At 37.8% G+C, this 20,280-nt stretch overlaps 1 protein-coding gene across 1 annotated transcript in view; it reads left to right on the top strand.

The window, feature by feature from the left end:
- The window catches only part of LOC124162866 (DNA-dependent protein kinase catalytic subunit-like), a 299,017-nt gene that overhangs the window by 195,767 nt on the left and 82,970 nt on the right, over positions 1-20,280 (top strand). Inside the window, exons 43-46 of the mRNA XM_046539551.1 lie at positions 3,981-4,160; positions 11,322-11,636; positions 12,168-12,306; positions 12,389-12,575. Of these exons, the coding sequence (XP_046395507.1) occupies positions 3,981-4,160; positions 11,322-11,636; positions 12,168-12,306; positions 12,389-12,575 (821 nt within the window). The remainder of the gene's footprint in view (positions 1-3,980; positions 4,161-11,321; positions 11,637-12,167; positions 12,307-12,388; positions 12,576-20,280) is intronic.

Genomic DNA, 20,280 nt, shown 5'->3' with positions numbered 1-20,280 from the left:
AATTTCCTCTACAACATCTATATTCCCATAAAAAGCCTTATAAAACATTATTTATACAAATTTTTATAGTTTAAAACATCTTTAAAGATAGTATGCACGCATTCGAAGACTTTTATTCACGTTAAAAAAAATTCTTACGTGCTTTTGAAATTCCCTCCTGTCGTGCGGGTGGGCTAACATCTGCTATCTCATGGGATCGTAATGCGTTGCCGGCAGTTGACGATTTTTCAAACTAGTCTAAAAACAACTATTGTGTCACCCAGGCCCTTTTGTCGCTCATCGAAATGACAGGAAAATGCTACTTTGAATGCCATGTCATAGCTAGCGGAGTTTATGAATGATAAATCATTTTAATTTGAAGTCCTACGAGTCATTAGCAGCTACGTGAAACAGTCTTTAAATGCCTTGAAACCTGACCCAGGTTTTCCTTCCCTGAAAATGAATGAACGAGATAGCATTCTTTTCCAAAACAATATCGTCTCGTCAACACTAAAAACTGGTTGAGGGGGAAAGGAGCCACTTTCAATCACAGCTTGGAGTTCATCAGAAAATGTTGCGGTGACTGCGCTATCAACACTTGCAGATTCACCTGATATGGCCGCACTGAAAATACCTACTTGTCGTTTAAATTCTGGAACCAACCGGAGCTTTCACTAAATGTCTCGAAGCGATTACCACTCTCGTCTTTTTGTACTGATTCACTATGAACTTTCCGTATGTGTAGACCACTTGGTTGAAGTTGGTGCGGCTGAGGTCACTGATGTTTTAACTTCGTCTTTATTCAGAATAAGGCATCGTGCGTTTAAACTTCCGCGCAATATCACTTTGACGCTCTCCATTTTCAAAGCTATAGACCTCTTTCAATTCCTCTTCTAAGTTTATAGTTTTTCTTGATAAATTCTTGATTTTTCTACACGCATTCCTATTTTTTGCCATATTCTCTTGGTTTTTACTCTGTATGGCTCTATCTAAATCACCTTCTCCTGCTGAACTCTATCCCTGAGACGCAGAAGGCCTATGACTGCGGGGAGGGAACGAAACCATTGTGTTTGAGACACTATAGCGGACCCTTTTATATGTTGATGCTATTCATGCGCAACTCGGCCACTGCTCCATTTCTCCACCGTGAATACCGATGACCTTGAAGGCTTTAGCGTAGCGTAGACCCTCTACCTGGAAGTCAACCGCCCGATAACCTATGACGGAAAAAATACGTCTCAAACCGTATTGCTGAAAAAAAATCATTTCCACTAGCCCCTCGCATAATTAACGATCTAAATTATTTATTATCATTCTGTTAAGGAGACGGGATAAATTACTTCGGTAGGCTGGCTATCTGGACCCAATGACGAGTAATACTTTTGGCCATTGCACAGCAATGGATTTCGATTAATATATAAACAAAAAAGAAGATTTGAGGCAAGCAGTAATATTAATATGCGTAAAATGAAAGAAATTTCGAGTGTACTTAGCGCAAGTTCACGTTTTATCACGAGAGCGTTTAAGATTTTTGATTAGGCTACACTGCGTTGCAGTGTTTCCCCACGAATTTGCGCTATATCGAAATTGCGCTATACGAGACATGGGTGTATTCAACATAGTTCAAACTGGGCCATTTCGGAAGAAACAAGCGTAACATGAGCGCACTCAAACAAGACGAGACGGACTTGAAACTTCAGGCAATACAAACTGCGTATATCACGTAGCTGTGCCTTCGCCCCTTTGCTTTGAAGGCAACGACGGCACATGCAAGTTCGGATGTGTTCTTCCCTTGCTCCTTCACTCATAACCTCGTTGCTTGAAAGATGGACGGAGCGCGCTCCTCTCCTTCATCACTCTTCAAATAAATGCTATTCCGATTTCTTCTATCCACCATTTAGTCCTACAATGTACACACTCGTTCGAATTTTTAAAATTGCAGGTTTTGACACCAATATAATTTTCAATTGCAATAATCCTTTGATCCTAGTATCTGATGATGATTTTTGAAAAATCAAGTCCTTAAGCGTAATTGAAATTACTCGGTAAGACATATGTTGACTATTAACCAGGTGTTGTCCTTCAAAACTATGCATTTCTCTACAATGATAATTGAAAATGAAAACTTTGTGCATGTCCACAGTATTTATAATAATACTTCGTATTTCAGTGAATCACCTTCGCCATCATCAGGTACAAAAAAATTTCAATTTTTTATTATTAGTATTTTCATTTTCAATTATCATTGTAATAATATGTTCCATAACATCTGGCCAAACACCATTGAATGCAGCGATTTTCTGGCTTTGATATGCGATTACTATTTGCAGTATAAATGCTGTGGGATGCCCACTCTTGGCAGTAAATTTAGCTTTCGCCCTCCGGAGCGAAAAACCCTGTGTGTTATTTTCCATGTTCACCTCTGAGGTACCGATGTGTAGACACCTATAAGTAAGGAAAGCAAACTGGAGCATTTTAAAATGCATCAAGATACGGGGAAGATAAGAAGTTTGTGTAAGAGACGCACCACCATTTTTGGCTCCAATTTCTGGAAAAAAAGGTGCGCCTCTTACATGCCCGTATGTGGTAGTTTACTGCTGTACTGTACTATAAAGCCAGCTGAAACTCCCAGATCAAGTCAATTAAACGATCTATTGACTTCACCTACGATTCTTAAGCGAGTTTGAATAGTGCTTCCTGTTGGCAGATTTCTGAACCAACTGGCCTCAACAGCTCTGCAAATGCAAAACTACTCGACTTGGTATTAGTCAAACAAACTCAAAGCATTCGAGTCCAGCGCCATCTTCTCAAATTTTTGAATGCTTTCACATCGTGTCATAGTAGAAAATTTTCCGTGCTGTTGGCGGAGTCACTTTTGCCTCAGGCGATTCAAGGCAATTGTCTCAGTGTCATTGAGGGTCTTTGACATATTATGGTGGCATCTTCAAAAGACACCTCAACAGAAGGCAACAATGAAAACTTGCAACTATCTGGGCTGACTGTAGGATGATTATTTTTTGCTGTTGCATTCAGCTAACTAAAGGCTTGATTTTTGCATGTTAACTCATGCAGCTTCTCATGAACGTCCTCTTATCACTTGCTGCAACTCTTGCCACTAATGCTAACTCAGTGCGTTATGTTGGACTTACCTCCTTTTCCTGCTGCGCTATTCCGTCCTCGGGTCTGCAATAATTAAAATGTCATCATAGCACTTCAAATACCAAGATGTCAGTTGCCGTTGCACTTGTTGTGCTGTTTCGCCAAAGAAGGGAAGGGAATGTTTGGGGAAACTGGAAGGGATCCTTGGAGCTCCCACATTTGTTTTACCGCCAGCAGCACATCATTTCACGAGTGCTCATGCATGCCACAAATGCCACGACACTCTTGTGGTAGCCCAATGGCTGCGAGTGACCAGCTCTCAGTTGGTGCAGTTAACCTTTTGCATGATCATGAGGTAGAAACAAGCAGCCATGGGTGAGCTGTGGGGAAGATGAAACTGCTCATCAATGATAATAAAGATTTGGTTGAGCCTTGCACTCAGCAAGCTGCTTCTTCAACCACCCATCAGAACATATGTATACATATTTTCTCAGAATTATAGTCTGTCTGGTTGGAAATTTAAAGGAGAATTGTATAATTTTTTTCAAAGTATACAAAATTTCAGTCAAATATTCTGCCAGAAGATGTAAAGATGTTGATTTTCTGCATGTATCTGCATTTATAAGTGCCTCCCTGCACAATAAAAATTCATAACTCCTTCTAAATTTTCTCACATTTTGCTCATAGCTCTTGAATTACATTGAATCTCTCGCACAGAAGTGATCCAAACAAAATCAATGGATGGCCTTATGTTTGTTACATCATAGTGCCTCAGTAGTTGAAGTTGTATTGGAATGCTTAAAGCATATTTACTGAGAACATAAATAATAGTGTGTATTGAGATTTTTTTATCTTTGCGCTTACGTATCCTACTATGAGTAAATGTATGCTTATTTTTTCAGAGTAAACACAGCAGAGAACTTGCTCTCATTTACTCACTTTTTGGGCAGTATGAACGAGCCAGAAATTTTGTACAGGAGTACTATGATTCATTTTTGGAAGAATGGCCTCTTCTTAGTCCGCTATCTTCCAAAATTAAGGCTCCAAAATTACTGAGTACCCAGCTGACTTCAGAATTGTCGGTAAGTTTATTTCCATTGAGTTACATTATGTATTTAAAATCATCCTTAACTTAATAGATCTCTTTAATGTATTACATTAGGTGAGCAGGAAAGTTGCCATTATTTGTTTTGATGTCTGTGAAAATATCAGTAAGTTGTAAAAATGCTTTTTGTATACCTTGAAGGATGAGCTCCAATCTTTTACCTCAGTTGTCAATCTTTCAAAATATGAGTCTTTCCATGCCAGTTTAGCCTACCCAGGTAGCCACCCAATATTGGGTCCAATATCATTTGCCAATGTTTTTATGTCAGTAGCCAATTTAGGGAATACGTCCAAATGATAATGTTTTGCATTGTGTAGCCAATATGGTTAAAGATTGATAATCCAGAATGCCTGGGTCCAGATGCATTCCGCATTAACACTTAGGGCCGGTTTTATAATGTCTGGTTAAACCTCACGTTAAGTTGACGTGGAGATTACGGTAACGTGGAGTTTAACGAGAGGTTGTGTTTTATAAAGCAAATCCTACCGCCGGTTGGCTGATGGGAACTTTAACGATAGGAAAGCGCAGCTACTGTAATTCTCATACCAACAATTGATCGCGAAAAGTGAAACAGACGAAAGTCAAAATTGAAAAAAATCGAGTTGGAGAGTGGTGAAAGAATTGTTTACGTTTGTTTTGAAGTGATGGTTAGCTTTGAAAACGAAGATGACGCCAATATTTTCGGTTTTAATCGTTGACGATCTTATGGTCAATCATCAGTGTGTCGTTAAAATAAAAATACTCGCCTCGATCTGTGAATATTTGGCATGTGCAAGTGTTAATTGTGTAAACCATAAATTACACGGAGATAATGAATTACTATTTGTTAATGGATTGAATCAAGGTGGAGTCCCTTTGCAAGAAATAGTGGTAGATTAACCTTGTTTGTGCTTATTATTCGAGAACGAAGATTCTCATTTGTATTGTGAAACCAATTGAAATGGTTTTCTATTGAGTACGCCACCAGAGCGATTTTAGGAACATTTTGAGGCTACAATTTAATCATAATGACGATAAATTTTAATCATACTTTTGCAGTAAGATATATCTTCTTAGCGTTAGTATGGCCGTTACGCTAATTTATTATCATCTCTGCGTTCCCTACGGAATTAGGAACAGCCTGCAAGTTGTGAATAATCAAAGCCTTTCCCGTTTTCAAAGTACTCACCATGGCCATAATTTAAATAACAGAATTTATAACCAACCACCGTCTAATAGAAAAAAACATCAGTGTTCATTAAAACGATAACGAGGCTTCTGTCACAATGATGTCATTGTTATGATCAATTCATGGTAATTCCTTTGATGATTTTTGTGTTTTTATAGAGCATTTTCAGTTATATTAAAATTTTCACAATGAGGAGGTATATTCAGCCATGTGCCACTCGTGTTACAGACACGAAAAGAATTGAGCCATATAATTGTCAGCTAGCAGCAGATATTTCATAACTTTAAATTATCTCATCTTGTTTATGATTATATATATACATATACTGTTAAGAAGCAATATGTTTCATGAAATCCATAATCTCTGGCTAATAAATTTTCAATAAGGGACAGGACTAAGTTTAAATTTCTTCATTAGAGATACCAAAATCTATTGCATGACACCAAGTAGCCCTTACCATTGAAGTATAAAGTGAAACATATTTTGATACTGGCTGTCAATAGTGTAGTTGATATTGTAATAGGGATGACTGTGAGTCTTTATGGTAATGCCATTGAGAATGTATTCATTGCCATTTTAAATTGAATGGATGTTCAGAAATCACTGATTATGAACATAGCTTCACAGTCAAAAATTATAATTAGAGAAGAATAAATAAAGTTTGAATAACTTATGCATAACCCTACCACAGTTACTTCAAGGGCTCCTGCTATCCAATTATTAAATAAATGTACAGTTTGCAGCAAACCTTTCATACTTTACAAGTAGGCTGCATGTTGTTGTAAAAATATGCATTTGTAACAAATATTGCAACTCTTTTTGGCTCATAGCTTGGGATGGGGGATCTATTCTTTATGTTAATACTATTTTTGCAAACCTTGTGTAAGAATAAGTTTTAAGTGCTAACATAATTAACTTCATATCTAATCAACAGCAAAGGCTTGTGTTGTATTTAAGATTCAAGGGAAAGAGATGGGGTGCAAAGATATTCAAGTTTCTGGGTTCAATTTATAAAAAATCTGTCAAAAAACATATCTAATCAGAATGAAAGCATTAATTTTCAACTCTCAGTGGTGTTTATGAATACTATACTATATATGTGATAGATATTTTCTTTTATTCTCAGCCCACAAAATATGAAGCTTTCATTGAACATGTTTTAAATATTTAGCAGATTACTAAATTATACAAAGACAGTAGTGGATCCAGGATAGGGACAAGGGGGGTGGGCTAGGTGAGGTTAAAATTCCAGCTGTAGTGGGAGTCGGAAATAAACCACCATTCTATCTAGTGTAAAGTGGATACCCAAGGGGAGTAAATTGGATACCCTCCTTAGCCCCCCCCCCCCCTCCATGGATCCGTCACGGTACAAAGATACAGTTATTTATACAGCATTTAAAGAATTTATTTGTATCAAATGCAAAGCATAAGGACTCCATCATTGCAACTGTCTTTTGGGATATGAGTTTTCAATAGAATTATGTTGTTACATGTAGTCACAGTAAGTAATTTTTTTTACTAACTACTTCTGGGGTAATCCTTTTGATTGCTGTACCAAGTCATCTCTGAATGCACCACACTGACATCACTCACTTATAATTAATGTATGTACTTCCACTATCATAAATGCAATAGTATGACTTCCTCACAGAATTTTACCGTACCATGTTCTATTTATGAAGTGATCATAGAAGCAATTTCCCTTACATCCACTCCACTTCCATAAATCTATTAAGAAAATTTGCCTATGTGACATGAACATAGACTGTTTCTCATTACATACGTTGCAGCTATGCATGTTAAAATATATCTTTAGTGATGCAGATCGCAGCGAGACAGATGAGACAGAGATAATCCTTGGAATAAATAAAAAGAGGAGAATTAATGGGAAAATCACAGGACCAAAGTGCAAATAGAAGTCTGGTTAAGATATATGGAGTAAGGTTTGCTATGGAACTGGTATTTTTGACCCAGAAGGAGGATAAGAATGTATAGATAAGATTGACAGAGGAAAAGGAAGTAGGAAGTGCTAGACGAGATAAATGAGGCAAGGGAATTAATGCAGGAGATGAATGTGAAGTGTTCATCAAGCTTGAAATGCCGACAACAGGGATTAAGGTAAGGATTTTGAGTAACAAGCAAGGGCAGGGAGACAATGGTTCTGGAATAAATGGAATAACCATGTATGTTACTAAGAAATATGTCAACCTTAATGAGTAAATCACTTATAACAGTAAGGAATGGAATGAGATATCAAGTCATGCATGATTATAAGTGTTGATGATGTTATACCTAATCGATTTTTTGAACGTATGTACTCATTAGTGACAGTTCAATGGATGGAGCATGAAAAAATTAATAAAAGCTACGTATGGGATTGAAATCCCAAGAAACTAACGAGTGTACCAGATATGTGATGTAAATTGGCTGTTATAGGAATATGTCTTCACTTATCCTTTGAAGACTTATTAAACATATTAGTTAATTAAACGTCGACAAGTAGTAGTAAGGGTTAATATTTTAGGAAGAAACCATACCAAGGATCCCACTTAAGACTTTGATAGAGTCATTAGTAAAATTAGACATTGCAATACTTCCACTGATTTTATTATAATAAAAATCAGTGGAAATACTGCAATGTTTTATTTTACTAATATGAAGAACTTCCACCATATCTTGCTCAATATCATACAAGGTACTTTGAAAGAGCTTATCGATGAAAAAATTTCAGTGGTCACTGATAAGCATAGAAAATAATGAATGGAATGGTGGTGAATGCAGTCATTTCATGTAAATTCATCCTCATGAGCAAATACATATGTACACAGACAACAGCTTTCCCCAATAGCAAGCAAGAGTAGCCCAGCTGGCTCAATATTGTAAGAAATACAACTGACTCTGATTGTTTCAAACATTCCCTTAGCAGACAATGCTTGAGAACCTCAATAAATATATTCCCTTAGCAGACAATGCTTAAGAACCTTAAAATAATATTTATTTGATTGATCTGGCTTTGATATCATATATTCCATATTTTCCATGAGTCTTCAGGTACAAGGGTCCAAATTCTCTTGAATTAAGGCTCAAATGTATGGAATAAAATTAAACTTTTTCAGGATAAGTATCGAATTGTTTATTTTCACCATATTAAAACATTCAAGCCTGAAATAAGATAAGTATTGGTAACCAAATTGGCACTCTTATATTTTAACATGAGATATCTAGATGGGCACCACTGATTCTATGGCTCTGAAGCTACTTTTGATGGCAGATGCACCACTGATTCTACAGCTCTGCAGCTACTTTCGATGGTAGATAATTTGCTAGGAGGTTTTAATAGTACATAACCTGTGTTTGGCTACGAACAGCACTTAGGCAATAAAGTCGCAATTTTTTCCGTTGAAGGCTACACATTAGAACGCTCAGAGAAGAGAAGGCTTTTCTTGCTTAAGGTGCCTTTCCAAATCTTTTTCTATCAAAAGGATAAGAGGTCATTACTTTAGTCACAAAACGTACAATAATTAGTAAACTTCCACACTCCAAAGGCTCATTTGCCTCACAAATTCATTGATATATCATACCATCTTATGAGCAAATCAGTCATTCTTACTTTTTTACCCACACGACCTGTATTGGTTGTATCAATTTGCCTTTCTCAGCTTCCAAAGAAAACTCAAACAGTATCTTGTATACATTACGTACGAAACGTGCTAAATACTTTCTTTTTCACGCAATATTTCACTTGCCTCACTTATTCCTATATATTTATCTCCAAGAAATACCAAGCCGTACACCAAATATTGTTAATGGACTTACCTACAATTTTTATAGTAGTACTTTGACAAACATCCTTTGGAAAAGGAAATACGAAAATACTTTCACCTCATAACATATATCCTCAGAAGTAATTATGAATTCTATAGTGACATCACATGCTAGTAAATCAGAATGCAATCAGTAGATACGATCTTTTTCTCTCTTTCGATTGCCAAATACGAAACTTGGCTGTTCTTCTAATTCAAACTGTCTTTGTAAACACCGACACATTTAGAAATCGTTGATGAAGTCAGCAAAACCAGGTAATAACAGATTTCTATACCTACACTCCTGTTACACCTCCTTCCTTCCCTCCGATATGTAATTCTAGTATTTTTCATCAACTCACTTGGCTGGCACAAATCATAACAAACTCCTACGCCGGCACAAATATTGCATAACTTCAACATTTTCAGGGGTTTAGCACACGATCTCCGACTGCAGTCCATAGAATAGACAATATTATTTATTGGATGGTGATTATTATCAAACTTGAGATGTTTGTAAGGATTTCGTAGCGAATACCGTAGAATAGTGGTCCGTTCCGGATATATCACCGGTCTTATGGAAATATTTCACTTATTACATTGCTATTGTGGTGCTAAAAATATTGGAAATTGATTGCTGATATCGTAGATACGGATAAAAACGGAGGATGCTGCGCTTGGTCGATTATTTCTTCCGTATATTATCGTAGGGTTCTTCAGCATTTCAAAACATCCGCCATTTTCAACAATTTAAACTTCACGTTAACTTTTTACCCGAGGGAAATCCATGGTTTAGCTTGACTACCACTTTAACGCTCAGATTTGGCTTAACCATCGATTATAAAACAGAATTCTGGGACTTAACCGACGCTTAGCTTAAACTCCAGTTTAACCAGACATTATAAAACCGGCCCTTAGAGTGCCGGCTGCTAAATTTAGAGCCCTACTGAAAAATCCAGCCATTTTTACTGTATGCGTACATTTTTTAAAACAACAGCATAAAAAATATATGTATATCGATGTGCATTTCAATGAAAATGGACTTTGCTCTTCTTTATGAATGAGTTGCATAACATTTATTGCTAATTTTTAAGCATATAATTTAACAATGTAAACCTACTGTTTTTGAAAAATAAAAAAGTTGCAACATATGATGTACCGCCATAACATGCTTAATAATTTTTTTAATACGCTCAATTTGAACTTTTTAAAGCATGGAAATCATAAAAAAGCATTGTTCCAAGCAAAGCATTATAAATCCTGGATAACAAAAAGGGTCAATGCACCCTCAACGAACGGTCAATTGGCCCAAAGAATTTTCACACTAAGTGGCCTAAGATGAGGATGCCGGTAGTTACAGAGGACTTTTCATCCTCAAGACATAAAGTGAACTCTTTTTCCATCGAGCAGTTGATTTTTGAAAAAACAGAACCCCTAAGCAGTAAACTGGAAAAGTACCTCGGGCAGAATATTACGGCTTCAGGCATTCAAAGCCAATTAAATGGAAAGACGTAATATTATGTCCATGGCAATCCTCAGAAGGATTAGCAGGACGTAATATTACGTCCATGACAAGCAAAGTGTTAAGAATATTTATTTCCACTGAATGCATAGATCAGTTGTCTGGATGTACGCAACTCTGAAACACGAAAATATTTTGGAGGAACATGCGTTGGCATCAACAGAAATGATGCATTGTGGACTAAAGGGCCAGGTAATGAGGAAAACCCAATCAAATTCATAGAATTTATGATGGAAGAAGAGATGAAAGAAGGTTCAAAACATTTGAAAAAGCTCTTTGTCTGTTTATCGTGAAGGTAGGGAAGTTGTGAAAATAATCTTGTGGAGACCTCCTGAAAGTGGAGAAAAAATGGCACAGAATTTTACAATCCGACTAGACTAGTCTGGAGTGTTTTCTTTCGGGCTCCGTGGCGAGGTTTTTCCTGTCTTTAGATGCATATTTCGACTCACTGTCAACTAATGATAATGGACTACGTATTGACAGTAGATTATATTAATCAAATGTTGGCTGTCCATATCGAGACAAGATAGGCAAAATGATGGCAAATGCATATTCTGAAGCTGATTTAGGGAAAATATTCAACTGATATTTGTAGTTACTTCTCTTGAAATGACTGAATTAAAAATAAAGCAATTGTTTTTTCAGTTGTTTCTGCTGGTTATGAATAACCATGAAACACATCAGCTCAACACTGATTTCAAAAGGCTATGCAGCATGTGGGAGGTTAATCTTCCGAATAAAATGGAGCCTTTGAATCATTGGGACCACAGAATTGCATGTCGTCAATTCTTCATCAAGAAAATGATTGCCTCTGATGTTGCTAAAGGAATTCCAGGGGAAGATCATGGTATTGATCTAGATAAAATATCTGCGATTGCAACTCTTTCGCTTGTGGATATGGCAATTTCTGCTCAAAATTTTGATATTGCTGACAAGTATTTGAGGAATTCCGAATCTATGGTAAATTTTTAAAACTATTTGTCACATTCTTGTTATTTATTATTCTGATAGATTTAATATTTGTTTTATTGTATAATTTCTTTGGATTTCTATAATTTCTTGTCTATCTATGTTCATCTTGTTATGTATATATAATGTTGCCTTCTGTCTTTGATTGTTTACAAGGGGCTTTCGAAAAGAAGGGGATTGGAGGCCTCTTGTATAACATTGTTCTTCATTTTGTGTTTTTAAATTAGTAGACACTGCATTAAAACTACATATTTTTAACGATGTTGATGTGTTACTGGGGCACTCGCATGTAATCTTCAACTGTGCCAGAGTTCGTTTGGATATTTTATGTTTCCATTGCAAGTTTGAATGTCTGGCAAGACCCCCAGAGTCCCCTTTCACAAACCCTTGGAACCGTATCGCAGTGTTGTTTTTGTCCTGGGTTCTGATAGCATTGCTTTCTATCTGGAGGAGAAACAAAATGACTGCTGTGGAATCCATGCATTGAATGAATGAAATTAATCAAAAATTCATCCTATTTAGCTGAAAAATCACTCCAATTCTGCCTTAAGATTACAATGGCACATCTCGAGAGCAATTCTTCCTCGGGTGAAAGGCGGGAACTGCCAGCCTGATTCACCCCCTCAGCTTAAATGGTTTGTGGAAGCATGGAAGAGTTTAGGTTAGTGCAAATGATTAGTAATTGATTCATATTTATCATTTAATTTTCTATTTGTCATTAATACTTCACTTTATCCTTGCAGTGAGCATATGTGAGGAGGGTACTGAGCTCTTGGATAAACCTGATTTGTACTTGAGAGCCATTCAGGAGATGTACACTGTGTCAAAGTCAGTCCATAGAGTATTCAGAAGGAGCACAGCAGAAATAGATAATTTGGACATTGACATCCGGATGAATATCCAAAGACTAATTCATTATTCTTCTGGCAGGTAATCACTGATAGTGTATTTCACAGATACAGTTTTGTGTGCAGTTTTTTCTTTGCTATGGTGTATTTTATTGTGGTGGGATGCCACTTTTGCCAAAAGGTGAAATCGGGTATTATATCATCAGCGGTGAAAATTTAAACAGCATTAAACTAAGTTAAAATTATAATTGCTATTCATCCGCTTGCTCTTATTGCCTAATGATGTTTTCATTGGATATAATCGGAAACTTTCTCAAAGATGCAATGAATACAGCCTAAGGTTTGCCTTCTAATTGGACAAAAAGCCCCTTTTACTAAAGAAAATGGAGCTACTTCCGTGCTAAATTAAGAACTGAAAGCTAAAGCCATTAACCAAATTGGAGCTGATATATAGGGAAACTGACGCATCCGTAGTTGTAACTAAATTTTCATTTCTTTGAGCTTTGTTATCTATTCCCTGTAGCTCTTTCTGTAGGGGCATTGGCTATATCTCTCACAGGGAAAATTACTCGTACTAGAGGACATTGGTATTTGGAAAAGGCGACCGACAGCTGAGGTCATTTGCGCCATGAGGGAAGGGTATGGAAGTAAGGGTGGAGAGAAACCCGGCGTCGGCGTTAGCCTGCTCTTAACGAAAGGCGTCAAGTGGACCACGGCTTAACGTCCCTTCCGACGGACGGAGTGTTGCGCTTGAAATGTCCTCCACACAACACTCAAGCAGGGATCTGGCAGTCTCTGAAAATTCTCTGCCACTGCCGGGATTTGAACCCGAGTCTACAGGGTGGAAAGCCAACACTCTAGCCACCACACCAACCCGATCCCCGAGGACATTGGTATACCTAGTGTTGTTAACCCATTTACGGCCAAAGTTGTGAAAACGCAACATTATTGAGAAATGCAAAAAAATTGTTTCAATTGAATTTTATTCATATAGAATTCGCTTTTTTCGATAAAAGTAAGTTTTAACTGATTTTTAGTGAGATTATAATGATATCTCATAAGTATTTCGATATTTATAAAAATACTCAAAATGAGTCAATTTTCAAGTCACCTGTTATACAAGATAAATAATTTTTCTTAATAGTATTTATTCCCTTTATTAAGTTTTTTATCCGTCCATATGAACGACTACATTTCAATTAATAGATATTACAGCTTATATTTCGTCAGGAAGTCAACATGAAGCGAAAATCGGATCAGGAAAATAATGTTGCGTTTTCGCAACTTAGGCCGAATCCGGTATCTATAGGCAGTTATGCAACCCGCATGACCACATATTGCCGTCTTATAGGAATGTGCAGTTTTTACGTTCTGATATGATCTCACGCTTTTTTATGTCACGTTAATAGATATCGTCATATTTGATAATTAAAATTCCTAGATATTATGTTTCCAATAATGTGTTGTGTTCTTGAATCTAAATCCAATATAAAATAGAGATGGATTACGGTTTGAAAGAAATGAGTCAAAGCGAATATTTTTACAGAAGATAACATATTTTACAGTTTTTAATTAGCATTTTTATCAAACAGCTTGAATTTTAACAAACAATGACTATTTATGAAATACATGAAAGCATTTCGGGTGCAATGGAACACAAAACTTTGTACATTCATTCAGAATTAGTCAGCCTTCCTTCACGAATCAGCGATATCACTGACTTCACAACAAGATATTGGTCGAAATAAGATGAGAGGGCATGGATTTGGTTTGGAAATCATTGAACCAAAACATATTTATATTAACAAAAAATAATCTACACTTTTCAGATAATTCCTGTCTGGACAAAAATGACAGATTTGTAAATTATGACCTCAAATTGACGACTTGAGTTAAAAATTATTACAAATCGGAATATTTGTGCATAATTTTCAAATGATGAGCAAATGGTACCATACTTTGGTCACTATGATATTTGTGGCATATGTATATGTGGCTTAAAAGGCATAGGATAATATCTGACAGTAAAAATGGCATATTCCTATGAGACGGCGACATGTGGTTATGCGGGTTGCATAACAGCCTATAGATACCGGATTCTGCCAAAGCTGCGAAAATGCAACATTTTTTTTTTACCATAAGCAAATTTTTTTGAAGGCTCATATTTTCAATTTACCTTATTTAACATGTTATTAGGTAAAATGATGGAAAAAAATCTGTGCTCTTGCAGCCGTGCACAGTTTTCGGAAACTAGGTATCGCACAGAGGAGTAAGAATACGAATGCAATCACATTATTGCCACTAAAAAGATCACAGTCCGGAAGAAAGAGTTCTTAATGATTCCAGATAGAAATCTAAAATAACATCAAATGTGTGTAGATAGTAATAATAGGTTGATTGATGTACTATCATTTGCAAAAGTCTTGCAACAAATCGAGCGGCGCCACTTTCGCTCCACAAAGATTGTGCCCGGAAATTGTATGGTTTTCGGGAGTATGCAACAATCCAATACTAGTCTTCATGGTTCAATGCATGGAGAACGGGTCATTGGGTGGGTGAGGTATTTTGTCATCCTTTTCAGTCTCGGGATTTGACCGCTTCCATTTAAGTGAAATTAATGTTCATGATATTCCCCTGAACACATTGTAGCATTTAATGCAGTAGGAAAGATCGAAGGTAATTCCTCGGAGAGATTTTAAAAAGTTTGTTGCTTGGCTCTTTTTGAGTGATCTCAGCTCTTTTCGGAGAGCTGGAAATCACGAGTCGTTCACTGTGAACATGGCAGACTTTTGTTTACATCTATCGACTCGGGTTGATGTTTTAATACAATATCTACAACATATGATACGAGGCAGCTTTGAAATTCCCAATGTCTCATCGTATAAATATCTGAGCAAACACGTAAAATATGAATTAGTTAAGCTGATCGGCATTAATCGTTGCGTAAGTAATAACAGAGTTCTCTGACGTCCGTCAATCGGTAAAGATGTATTCCTTTCCACTTATTCAAAGTATGACGAGGAAAACTTAATTCCAGCTAAAAGTCCCATTTTTAATGATCGTCGGATTTCAACAGGTATTGTTTGATAATATGTTTTACTGCTGAATTAGTGTGAATGCGAATAATAACTCTAAGCTGCTATGGCGTTGATGATTAAGTTATCTTATTTAGATGCAATCATCCCATCTATATACAGCCCTTGTGGTGACTGACTGATGGATACAAATTCCCGACCACTTCTAGAAGTCCTGGAGAGCTGAAATTTGGCACGCGTGCGGGGAACCCGAAATGATCCGGAGGAAAAATCCGAAAACCGGAAGTTTCCGCCACGTGTCGTCGCTAGGACGACAAAATGGCCGAAATCGCGCTTTTTCCGGGGACCCTCTTTCGGTTTTTATTTCATTGCGCGCGAATCGTGCGTGCCACACGAGTCGTTAATGCATTTTTTGAAAGCTGATGAACGTAGGCACGTAATTAAGTAAATTTATTAGTTTATATTTGAGAAAATTACATCCAAAATGGCGTCCAAAAATTGATTTTTCGAAAAAAAGTTCAAACTTTCCCCTCCCCTTGACTTAATTTAAGGTGTTGGATAACGAAAATGATTATTATATATGCTCATAACATCGTCTATGAAATGTATGTAACAATTTTCTTTCATCGTGCTTGGTTACGCAGAAAAAAATTAAAGTATTCCGAAAATCACCGAAAATTACGATTTCCAGAAGATTAACACAAGGTTTTGTCAATTTATACCCGACTGATTTCTTTCAAACTTTGTAGTTACATACAACTATGCATTGTCTTTTAGAAACCATAAACATCTAGTAAATGATTTAATGGATTTAACCGCGAAAAAATAAAAATGGCGGGCACTACTCACTTTTTTCGGGGACTGGTTTCCTTTTTTTTGTATTACTCCTGAAATATGGATGTCATAGGGCACACTACTGTTAGATATGACAGTGAATGAATGTGACCATATGGTATCGTCATCTTTAAACCCCCCGAAACCCCCTAAAAATTAAAATTTGCATATAAGTAGCCTTTTCGGGTATTTTTCGTCACGATTCCGCCACTTTCCCAAGCCTTGCCACTCATCACTACGGTATTGATGTGGACGACTGATGACCCCTGGTAGGACAAACCTATAAACCCCCGGTAAACCCACATACACCCCCCTAAAAATAAAATTTTGCATATTAGTCTACTTTTTGGGTACTTTTCGTGACTATTCCACCGCCCCCAACGATTCATCCCCACGGAAATTATTTGAACGGATGGTGACCACCTGGAATACACACATATAAACCCCCGGAATCCCCCTGAAATACCCCCCAAATGTAAAATGTGCCATTAAGTGTCCTATTTGGAAACTTCTCTCAAACATTACGCCGCACTTCCCGTCCCCTCTGAGCTCTAGATCCGGAATATTTGGTGAGGGCGAGCCACCGTAAACCATATGGGAAAAATACCAGGAAACCTCCGATCACCTCCTGGAACATCGCCAAAAAAAATTTAAAAATTTAAAGTCGCCTTTCCGAGTAGTTTTCGTCACAATTTAACCAGTGCCTCCACCACTTATTAAAACCCCTGATAAGCCCGTGAAACCTCCCAAAACCATTTGCTAATAAATCGCCTCTGCGGTAAAAGAATCGTCAGACCACTGTTCCGCACCCCTAGGACATATCGGCACGGAATTTATGAGAACGATTTCTGACCACTGGTTTAACACAACTATAAAACCCCCGGTATTCCGTTGGAACCCCCGGCAAAAAAAATGAAAAACTTACCATTAAGTCTTCTTTTATGGGTACTTGTCGCCACTAGTACTCCGCATTGCACTACCCATTACAATCATCGCTACGTGATCACTGTGGACGATTGGTGACCGCATGCATAACACATTAAAACCCCCGAATCTCCCAGGGCACCCCTCTCGGTGGAGAAGAGCATTAATGAGGACTAAGCGAAGCAGCCGCGGGGGGCTCCTCAATCCCAAGGCGGCGAAGCCGCCCCAGAATGAGGAACGGCGAAGCCGTTCCGAGGAGTAACTGGCGTAGGCGAGGAGGAGCTTCAGTAACCCTCGGGCGGCGAAGCCGCCCCGATGTTCAAGCGGCGCAGAAGCTGTGGACTCCCCCCATCTCTGGGCGGCGAAGCCGCCCCTCAAACGAAAAACGGTGAAACAGTTCCGAAATGCCTTCGCCCTCTGGGCGGCTATGGCGACCTTAGACGAGGAACGACGAAGCCATTCTGAGTATTAAGCGGGGTAGCCCCGGGGGGGCACACTCAACCCCTGGGCGGCGAAGCCGCCCTTCAGCGAGGAACGGCGAAGCCTTTCCGAGGAATGAGTGGGGCGCCTCCCTACCCCCTGGCCGGCGAAGCCGGCCCCTAGCTGAGGTGTAATTATTCGAACTTCAAAAGTCTTCGAATGACCACAAAAGTAGACGGCGAAGCCGGAACCGGGGATTTTAAGGGGCGGAGCCCCTTAACGAGCGCGCGCAGCGCAGCGAGTTTACATATACACTGATGAATTCGGGATAATGTAGATTACTTATTTAGCATTATTAATTGAATTATCTATTTGCATTAAGTAGGTTACATTGTATTAGGAAATGTGTTTGTTGGCAATACGTTTTATGTTTAAGGCATCAGTGGAACTGCAGCTCATTTCATAAAACCTTTCAAGTCGAGTAAGAAGGACGTAAGCAAATCCTAACAGAATTTCTGTTTGTAATGAATGTATACGCTTGCTTCATTAGAAATACAAATACCGAGTTTGAAACATAATAACATATAATAATAACTTTAAAAGACGATACCATACCGAAGTCGCAGGCGACAACATCATTATATTCCTATTGTATATACTAACTAGCCGAAACATAGAGTATGCGAAAGCCTCCGTGCTCAAGTTATAATCATATAAAGGAATAAAAGACTAATATACCGAGAAAGTGATTATTTTGATCAAAATCGTTCAAGTGAGAATCCGTAGCAGAAGCACATGAAGGAGCTCAGTGTTACAATAACATCAAATAATCAAAATTATCTCAGAATGGCCTTGAGCTAGAAATAGCTGAGTGGATAAACATTCGGGCTGGTGTCAGAAGGGGCCCGCGTTCAAATCCATCCCGTGGCCGAAAATTTTTATCCTCCGCACAGCCGTATTTTATTTTAAAGTTTTTTTTATTTTTGAAATTTATGTTAAGAGGGTACCAGCTGTTGAATTTGAGCATTAATGCAACAATTTGTAATTTAAATGACCGTGCGACGGGAATCATGCGTAATTAGCGCGGTAGGACGAATCGATTGCATTTTCTTGAAGGAACTCCAATCAGAATCACTGGTGAATGTAATTCCTAGTGCTATATGGTTTCCTTTACAGGTTCGTAACTGCTCAACATTATTAACCTTTGGAATGAGAACTATCGTAATAATCTAAGGTTCCATATACGTAATTTCTTAAATAGATCAATTTTATCTGATTAAAAAGAAAATTATGATTGATATTTTGCGGCGATTATGCTGTCCGTCTATGTAGTATGCTGCCTATTTGTCATCAACTTTTCGCCATTTCCTACCAAGTTAATTTCTCCAGTAAAGTTTTTCAGAACAATTTTACCCTTTTTCGTTTCGTAAATGAGCAGTGACGGAAACTTTTCTGAGAGATAGAAAAAGATATAAATTAAGTGAAAAATTTTACTTTTAAACTTTAGGCTTCAGTATTCTACAATCAGTGTTTTTAATACAGTAATTTTGTTGGAAAGGGACAGAATGTGAGACTTATAGCTGATCTACTAAGTACAGTGCAACCTCGATATAACGACACCCCACGGTGCACTAATAAACACTCGCTATAGCGAATTGTCGCTTTACCGGAGGTGGAGCAAATAATAGCCAATATACCTGTTGCGAACAGATATACAGGAACAGGAGTGGTACGGTGACAGATAAACATCTATCCGATAAACGTAAGCATAAATCCAGACGAAAGGCGATGTTTTTTTGCATCACTTAATTTCCTTACTCAAATAACAACTAACTATTCAAACAATTTATAAGCGCCGCACTGAATAAAAATCATGAGAAAGCATTGTTTCGTCAATCATTATATTTATCGAACGACGGTTTACCACATAAATTTGAGACTGAGCACTCCATTAACTTCATTTCTAACAGATCGCTAGCAGTTACAGAGGTTAAGGAGTCTTGATGAAAGACTTCCGGCGGTGAAACCCTCGCTATGGCGAGAGCCAACACCGAAAGGGTCTCGTAAAAACGAATTTTTTAACACGCTTATTATAGGGTCAATTGACGGTGCATCGGCTATCTCTCGTAATAACGGGGGTGTCGCTATAGCCCGTACTCGCTTTAACGAGGTTCCACTGTACAATCCTTGGAATAACCTATGTAATGGTAATCCTTAATCGTGCACGCACCACGGCGCATATTTTTAAATATAGGAAAGGCTTATCTTGAGGTATTTATCAACTATTTTTCTAGTGCGTACTTTCTTCAAGCAAATTGTGGCATCAACATGTATATTATAGTGCTACAAATTGGCCCTATTTACACTATTTTGGAAGTACGTGAGAATCACTTACAGCCTGCAAGTTTTACTCAAGGTAACCTACGTCCTCGTCCCTGGCTGGTAAAGTTGCGATAAAGATGTAGGGCAAGACGAGGTGCAGGACCTATTAGCTGACCAAAACTACGGCCCGGGAGCACCCGATTCAGCGTTAAGAGCTGAGGGAGCGGCTTAATTATGCGCAAAGTATTTTAC

This window comes from Ischnura elegans, chromosome 7, assembly GCF_921293095.1.
Source record: "Ischnura elegans chromosome 7, ioIscEleg1.1, whole genome shotgun sequence".
Lineage (NCBI taxonomy): Eukaryota > Metazoa > Arthropoda > Insecta > Odonata > Coenagrionidae > Ischnura > Ischnura elegans.
This window is presented reverse-complemented; position numbering and strand designations above follow the sequence as displayed.